This window comes from Rutidosis leptorrhynchoides, chromosome 7, assembly GCF_046630445.1.
Source record: "Rutidosis leptorrhynchoides isolate AG116_Rl617_1_P2 chromosome 7, CSIRO_AGI_Rlap_v1, whole genome shotgun sequence".
NCBI classification, from domain to species: domain Eukaryota; kingdom Viridiplantae; phylum Streptophyta; class Magnoliopsida; order Asterales; family Asteraceae; genus Rutidosis; species Rutidosis leptorrhynchoides.
The window spans coordinates 56,679,628-56,688,907 of NC_092339.1; the positions used below are offsets into that span (position 1 = coordinate 56,679,628).

General features: G+C 32.1%; 1 protein-coding gene across 1 annotated transcript; it reads left to right on the forward strand.

Annotated features, from left to right (window-relative positions):
• Positions 1-5,746: 5,746 nt before the first annotated feature.
• On the forward strand, positions 5,747-8,953 carry LOC139859262 (replication factor A protein 1-like). The gene is made up of 10 exons (XM_071848058.1): positions 5,747-5,923; positions 6,590-6,848; positions 6,936-7,023; positions 7,119-7,243; positions 7,323-7,410; positions 7,497-7,614; positions 7,705-7,871; positions 7,979-8,099; positions 8,170-8,477; positions 8,869-8,953. Exons 1-10 carry the CDS (start codon positions 5,747-5,749, stop codon positions 8,951-8,953), a joined length of 1,536 nt encoding a protein of 511 aa, XP_071704159.1.
• The last annotated feature ends 327 nt before the right edge of the window (positions 8,954-9,280 follow it).

Below are 9,280 nucleotides of genomic sequence, written 5' to 3' on the forward strand. Positions count from 1 at the left end.
TAATAAAAATAAATAGAACCAAAATGCAATCTAGTAAAACGAATGGATGCAATAGTCCAAAATGAACAGATGCAATAGCGTAAAATAAACAGATGCAATCATTTAAAACGAACAAGTGCAATCATGTTTTACTCGATTGCATCCGTTTGTTCTACACGATTGCATCTGTCTGTTTTACTCGATTGCATCATGGTTTTACTCGATTACATCTAGGTTTTACTCGGTTGCATCATGGATTTATCGATTGCGTTAGTCCTTTTACACGATTGTATCTGTTCGTTTTACACGATTGCATCTGTTCGTTTTACTCGATTACATTTTGAATTTTACTCGATTGCATCCCGATTTAACTCGATTGTATCCTTATTTTACTTGATTAAAGCCAACTTTTTAGTTGCTTTATTAAATGTAGAATTACTTAATAATTGCTTTATTAATTATTTCAAAAAGATTCTTGATCTATTAATGATCGAGCTAATTATTAATAATTAATAATGGAATCAAAATATAAAAAAAAAAAAAATCTTAAGTATTGTCATTGAAACTAAATTTAACAAAATCCTTAATAATTACTACTTTCTTTTTGATAACTTGGTGTTATTTAAATAAAGTTTACAGCATCTATTACTGACGTTTATTGTTTGAGTTGTGCGTTATCATAGTATGGGATGGTAAGACCCTATAAAAATATATATTTATGTACTGTAAGAAAAAAAATGGGTCGGACAAGATGTTCACCTTTCTAAAAGTTAAATTTTTAGGTTAGATATCTGAAGGTGGTTAATTCTCCCCAGTGTTATGCCAACAACAGCCTTTCAAAAGAAAAGTTATCTGAATCCTCATCGATTAACTCAAAACTATGTTGCGACTTCAAATAACGCTTATTCAATTTCTAAGTAAACAATTAAATTAGCAGACTTTATTCTTATATATTTATGTGCAGATTGAGTTAATCTGCTTGCAGATTGAGTCAATCTGCTTGCAGATTGGGCTAAATTTATGTGCAGATTGATCGAACAGATGGAATCAACATATGACATTCAATGTGTTGCAGGTTGATCTTCAATCTGTTTGCAGATTGACCTTCAATCTGCAACAAATTGAAACTTTTTTTTTTAATTTAACTCTGCAACATCATAAAAAATACACGAAATGATTAAAGAAAACATGTTATTATCGAGTCAATCTGTACACAAGTTGAGCTCATCATATATATAATTCATCATAAAAAATACCCTTGGTTATCTCCGGATCCTCATCATATATATATATATATATATATATATATATATATATATATATATATATATATATATATATATATATATATATATATATAGTCAAGGGTTCATTTGAGAACCAAGAAAATATAGAGAACCTTGAGAACTATTTTTGTAATTAAAATCGCAAGGGTACTTAAGTAATTAACTAAATTTCGGTATTAATCAACTAAAAGAAAAAACTGCACAATTAATTCCCAGCAGTTACATTCCTTGAATTTAGTTAATATTGTTCAACTTCACCATCCTTATTTTTCCATTTCGTTAAAATTTATTTCAAATCTAAAACACCATCGACAGTTTTTCAATTCGATTACTTCATTGGGTTTTCACAAAATTCTACATACAGCTAATCGTTTGTGCTTAGTATTAAAAATGGATGATGTACACAACCATCTTCAATTAGTCGATTGTGTTAATACTGAACATTTTTCCAATGAACATGGTAATTCTTATGAAGAAATTCAAGGTAACTTCTTAAATTTCTTTATTTAATATGTGCAAAAAGGGTTGTATGTTAAATTTTATGATCCTGCTTATGTTTGCTTCTGAGATTTCATATATGTTTAATTTTGCATTCATGTATGTTAAATTTTATTATCCTACTGATGTTGGTTTATGAGGTTTCATATATATTAAATTTTGCATTCATGTAATTCAACATAAACATTTGTTAGCATGTGTGTGTTAACTTTTAAATTAATGTTAACTGTTACCTGTCCATTTTTCTGTATATGCAACTTTCAATAAGGTTAGCAAGTGTGTGTGTTATTATCAGGTGATTCAATCAACGATGGCTTGTGTTATACACCCAACGGAACATGCTATTATGTACCAAATGTCCCGTTAGAGTGCAAACCCGTGGAAGGTTCATTATGGAAATCCATTGATCAAGCTTTAGTTATGTTTCAGATTCATGCCAAAACGCTCTAAAAGCGACAACAAAGTCCAGAGATGCCGAAGTCGCACAAATGTTCAAATTGTTAATAACATTCAACATTTGTCCACCTTGTTATTTTGGACGTGTCAATACTCAGCACCCATGATATTAATACATGAACTACTTGGTACAAATGTTCACTTGTACAATGTTAAGATCACTTATACAAAAGTTCACTTATACATATCATTTACAGTGTTTCACTTGCACTTGCATAAATGTTCACTTGTACACCGTTACATTTGTACAAACGTTCACTGTCACTAACCTTTTACAATGTTCAAATGTTAGTAAAAATGTTTACTTTTATAAAGTTTCAAATTTTGATACATGAACTACTTTGTACAAATATTCACTTGAACAAAGTTACACTTGTACAATTGTTCATTTGTACACCGTTTACTTGTACAAACGTTCATAGTTACAAACCATTTACAATGTTCAAACATTGATACATGTTACAAATTAATACTCACTTGAACAACATTCATTTGTACATATGTTGCTTTTTACAAATATCACCTGTATAAGGTTACACTAGTACAAATGTTCGCTTGTCTAACATGTTTATAAGATCACTTGTACAAAAGTTCATTTGCACAAACGTTCGCTTGTCCAACATGTTTATAAAATCACTTGTACAAAAGTTCACTTGCACAAATGTTCACTTACACAAATGTTCACTTGTACAATGTGTTTACAAGATACCGACGTCAACCATTTTTTCGTAAACATTATTTTTGTTCATGCCCATTAAGTATTGTTAAAAAAATTGGAAGCCGTGACCAAAATTTGTTAACACGTCCACTTTTTTGTTACGTGTATGCAAACCAAAAAAACTGCAAATATATATATTAGTTGAAGTAAAATATATTACATGGTTTAGTTTTCACTCAAACAATTGCATCGATGTTTTTTAAATTTAATATAGTTTTCACGCTAACAAACAGGGAAGTTGATATCATTTCCTTTAATTTCGTCATTCTCTCACACAATTGGATAAAGATCCCTATTTTTTCTCAAATGTTTGGGACGGTTACAAAGAAAAACACGTTTGTACCCGATTTGAATTTATATCAGATGACAAGAGTACCCTTTTAGTCAAATATAACGTGTTTTTTTATTTTTTAAATGGTTTTATATACCATTTAATCCTAGCCGTTGATCTAATTAATCTATGGTGTATAATGAGTTCTTGAACTTCTTTATTTTTTGTTGGTTCTCAAATGAACTTAACCCTATATATATATATATATATATATATATATATATATATATAGTGGACCAATCCATGGATAAGCACTAAATGGGGCACAAACTAGATAAATAAAATTTCAAATTTTTTTTTTAAAAAAAACGATCCTTTAATATGCAAATAGAAGAAAACAAAAAAATTTTAAAAAGTTTTTTAACAAAATCGTTCAAAAATCGATGATGAATGGTAAACATCGATGATGAATGGTAAAAATTGATGATGAATGGTTAAATTAACCATTCATCTGGTTAATTTATCATTCGTTTTGTTTGCGATGAATGATAAAATTAATCAATGCTAAAAAAAGCAGATGAATGGTTAATTTAACCATTCATCTGTTTATGATGAATGATAAAAAAACCGATGAATGGTTAATTTAAACATTCATATGGTTTTTTTTAGCATTGATTAATTTTATCATTCATCGTAAACAAGATGAATAATAAATTAACCCGATGAATGGTTAATTTTATCATTCATCATCGATTTTTGAAAGATTTTGAACTTTTTTTTTATGAAAAAAAAAATGATTAGAGGTGCATTTTAATGCAGATTTATGAATGTAAAAAAAAATTCAGAAAAAAAAATTTATTTTGCTTATCCCGTTTGTACTCCTTTTAAGCTTATCCATGGATCGTGCCCATATATATATATATATATATATATATATATATATATATATATATATATATATATATATATATATATATATATATATATATATATATAGTGGACCAATCCATGGATAAGCACTAAATGGGGCACAAACTGGATAAGTAAAATTTCAAATTTTTTTTTTAAAAAAAACGATCCTTTAATATGCAAATAGAAGAAAACGAAAAAATTTTAAAAAGTTTTTGAACAAAATCGTTCAAAAATCGATGATGAATGGTAAACATCGATGATGAATGGTAAAAATTGATGATGAATGGTAAAATTAACCATTCATCTGGTTAATTTATCATTCATTTTTGTTCGCGATGAATGATAAAATTAATCAATGCTAAAAAAAGCAGATGAATGGTTAATTTAACCATTCATCTGTTTATGATGAATGATAAAAAAACAGATGAATGGTTAATTTAACCATTCATCTGGTTTTTTTAGCATTGATTAATTTTATCATTAATCGTAAACAAGATGAATGATAAATTAACCCGATGAATGGTTAATTTTACCATTCATCATCGATTTTTGAAAGATTTTGAACTTTTTTTTATGAAAAAAATTGATTAGAGGTGCATTTTAATGCAGATTTATGAATGTAAAAAAAAATTCAAAAAAAAAAAAAATTTTATTTTGCTTATCCGGTTTGTACTCCTTTTAAGCTTATCCATAGATCGTGCCCATATATATATATATATATACATATATATATATATATATATATATATATATATATATATATATATATATATATATATATATATATATATATATATATATATATATATATATATGGTAAGGTTATGCTACACATGTGATTAAAATACAAAAGATACGAGAAAATATGAATCGTTGGATTTGATGAGATTTGCACAGATTCGATCATTAAATAATTCATTTTATTTTATTTTTAAGGGTGTTAAAGTCTTTTACATTTCTTCTCTTAAATCACGTTACCAAGAATTTCACCCCTTCTGAACTGACTTTAAATACAAAAATAAAGTCAATAAATTGTCATAATTTATTGATACATATCTATACCTATATAAAGACCGACTCCCATTGTCAATTAATGAGTGTCATTAACCATCCTAATTAACCATTTTACCATGAGTTAAAGGGTAAAAAAATTTTAAGTCTTTTATTAATTAAAAGAAAAAAAGGATAAACTTAATAAAATGAAAAAGGAAAAATAAAGATACTGTTAGGTGTATACGAAAATTAAAACGTCATAGTTTCCCCTAATTGAATGCAACCGCCTAAACTTTTATGCCTGGAACCGTCGATCTTCAGCCTCTCTCTAATGGTTTCGATGAACCCTAAATTCCAATTCATCGTTTCACGAGCAATCGTTTCAGGCTTCTTCTTCCTCCTCTGGTTCTGGAACCCTGGCATTTCGATTGGTCCCATAACCCCATTACCTCCACTTGACTGTAACTGTTCGATTTGAATTAAATTTGAATTTGAAGAGGTGGTTCATTCAATTAAAAATGAAATTGAACCAGTGGTTCACATTCCCTTTACGGCAGCTTCGTCTTGCTCTATAAATTCCAATTACCTTCTTCATTGGTATGGATATCAACCAACATCTCAATTTTTATTGCAATGGCTGAGGGTAGGTCAACAACCACATCTGAGGTTAAAACAAAAAAATATGTGCTCCTCAGTGAGCTTGAATTAGGCAAACCATCGCAGGTGAAGGTAATGATATGCAGGAGTTGGGATACATATACGGTGCATGGCAAGTATTTAAGCACTGAATTTATTGCTTCAGATGAGCAGGTATAGAGACTTGATTTGTAAAACATTTATGTTATTTGTATCTGTTCCAATCTGCTAATGTGTGCCAGTTTAGTTATATGCATGTTACATTAGATAATCCCTTTGGTAATTAAGCATTCGTCTATTTTGTAATTGTTTTATTATCCTGGTCATGTATAAGACCTTTATGACCTTCGTGTGATTGAGGGCAACCTTTGTTTCATGAGGGTAATGTATAACGCTTTAGTCATTTACAATGCATTTGTTTCTTAGGCACTCATTTAGTTTATAATTCTTTTACATTACATAATACCTTTGTCTCTTAATCATTCACTTATTTTGTTATTCTTTTATGATGTTGGCCATGTATAACATCTTTATAACCTTCGTCTGCATCAGGAGAACCTTTCTTTCATGCTGCTAATATATAACACTTTGGTTATCTACATGTTCAATTAGATGATACCTTTCTATCCTAAGTACTCATTTATAACACTTTGCCTAATTGACAATGGGACTTAATCTTTATATTCATTTATGTTGCTAATGTCTAACACTTTAGTCATCTACATGTTCAATTAAATGATACCTTTGTTTCTTGAGCACTCATGTATTCTTTAATTGTTTTATCCAGGTCATCCCTAACAACTTGCTTACTTTAATGTCATTCAGGGTAACGTTATCTAGTTGACTGCCAGAAGCAATATTGCACACCATTTCATTGCCAGGCTGAAGGATGGCTGCATATTCTTACTCAATGACTTCGACGTTATAGCAAACAGAGCTGAATACCGCATCATGCGGGATAACCATCTCATGATTAAGCTTAATGGGTCCACATTCATGCGAAAGCAGCCTACTGGTGACAGCACTGGGTTTATCCGGCATCCGTTTAGCTGTATCGAAATCGAGAATTTGGAACCCACATTGGGCAAATTCTTAGTCGGTAAAAAATATTATAACCTCTTAATTTATTTATTTCCACCATATACTTGCAGCGTGAAATTTCATGCATGTATGGTTATTTGAATAGATGTTGTTGGGTATGCTGCTAATGTCGGGGAGCCAGAGCCAACGAAAAAGGGCTCCACCACCCTCGAGTTTGATCTGGTTAATGAAAGGTACACAAAACACCAAACTTTGCTGCTCAATTTGGGAAATTAGGTTGCATGTTCGGTAGGTACAAATTTCCCAGTTATCCTTTGTTTGTGCGCAGGGGAAAAGCAATACACGCAACACTATGGGGAAGCTTGGGGTCCGCATTCTGTGAAAGGCAGGCCGCAAACCCTGGCCTATATTTCATAATCTTAAGCTCTGTGACCGTCCGAAATGGCTTCAATAGTACGTTTCACCTCCACGCAGTCTACTGTTGCCTCAATTTCCCCCTGTTTCACTAACTTTTAGCTAATGTATTTTGCAGATACCCTGAATCTCTCGAGCACGTCTGCCACACTTATTATCGACGATGTTGAGATTCCCACACTTAAAAACTTCAGGGAAAAAATGAGGTAACTCTCCGATTATTAATGTCATCTTCTATTTAGATATCGGATATTACTATTTGTATGAACATACATACTCCCTGTTGTTGCAGTGCCATCGAAGGACCTGTAATTGTCGACCCCTCTTCTCCAGCGTGGCAACTCCCACCACCTCAAAAGGGAACCCTTCGCGACCTACTTGATATGGCGCGCAGAGGGAAAAAGAATATCGTAAGTGGCACCTACCAACCCTTTTCACCCTTTACTTCCAACTAACACAGCCTACTAACTTGGCTCCACCTATATTGCCACATCATTTAGACTGCCGATGTATTTAAGTGTCAAGTGGAGATTGTCAACATCCGGTGGAAAAAACTGTGGTACTACAACACTTGCAGCGTATGTAAAGCACGGAAGGGCCTCTCAAGGATGTCTGGCCAGCACTGGTGCGAGTCATGCCAGGACATCGTCCCGGAACCCATCACAAGGTATTGACTAATCGCCCTTTAGATTTCAAAATTTATAAAAAACTGGTGTCCCCTTTCTAACCTTAAATGCATGAATCCTAAATTTCTCTTCCTCTCCGTTTTCAAAGGTTTCGTATTATATGTGATGTGCGAGATGAAACGGCGGAAACGGTCATGGTCCTCTTTGACGAGCCTGCGGAGGAGGTCACTCAAGCTACTGCAAAGATTCTACTGAATGAGATTGATGAGGTAAGGTACCGATTTTTGGCACATTTTCGTAGGCACCTGGATCCCGATTAACGAGTTGCTATGTATTCAGGAAACGTGTAACACTGTGCTCCCAAATGCAATTGCTAATCTCCTCAACACCACATGGGTAGTCCTGCTAAAGGCCACGTCCTACTATGAGCACGGTCCATTTGAGAGCTTCAATTGTGTTAAGGTTTACGCACCAGAACCTGTTCACGCGAACCCGCCACTCGCAGCTGCCATACAACCAAACATTTCAACAGATTCCTCTCCATCAACGACCGTGCTCGCTTCATCATCATCGACACCCAAAGGGCAGAAGAGGACCATCGAAGTTCCAACACCTGCAAAGGATTTGGAACGTGGCAGTCACCGGAGGTAAACTTTTATCTTTGTGCTATGTTTGTCTTCCCATATATCGCAAAAACACGTGGACATACAGACGCATACACGCACCCATATATATGTATATATATATGCATAAACAAACATATGTATATATATATATATATATATATATATATATATATATATATATATATATATATATATATATATATATATATATATATATATTGCGTATATGTATATCTATATAGCTGTATATGTATATACGTATATGTATATACGAATACGTATGTATGTGTATGTATATATATATATATATATATATATATATACACACACACAAAGAACTGTATAAATTATATGTTTCCCCTATTATGCGCCTGTGTGAATTCTGACACCCTCCATTTACACTGCTGTTTAGGTTTGTCGTCGCATCTGAATCAGAAGATGAAGACGCCCTTGGCACAGAGAACAAGGATGTGAATGAGTGTGTCTGTCCCCAGTAATAGGTTTTCCTTTATTCATAAATAAATAGCTCACTCTGTTGAGTTCTTGCTTTTATCGTGTTCGTTTTTCCAGACATGGTTGGTTTAAGTTATGTTTTCCCACTGTGTATGATGCAACTTATAATATCATAATGCGCAGTTTTGCGCCTTTCGTTTTCATTCCCATGTGAATCATTTGGTCATAAGTTTAATAAGGTGTTTACTCCCTACTGCCCCAAAATCATATGCATAGTTCACCATTATTCAGTTTATTAACCCCTGTTAGAATACATTTTTTTATTTACACACATCATTAGTATTGGGATGATCATCTCATTCACTGCTGGT

Bases quoted from the DNA above. Each gene is read 5' to 3' on its own strand.
- LOC139859262 (XM_071848058.1), top strand. From the start codon at position 5,747: ATGGCTGAGGGTAGGTCAACAACCACATCTGAGGTTAAAACAAAAAAA. The intron at 7,411-7,496 runs GTAACTCTCCGA...CTGTTGTTGCAG, and splicing joins AACTTCAGGGAAAAAATGAG to TGCCATCGAAGGACCTGTAA. The intron at 8,478-8,868 runs GTAAACTTTTAT...ACTGCTGTTTAG, and splicing joins GAACGTGGCAGTCACCGGAG to GTTTGTCGTCGCATCTGAAT.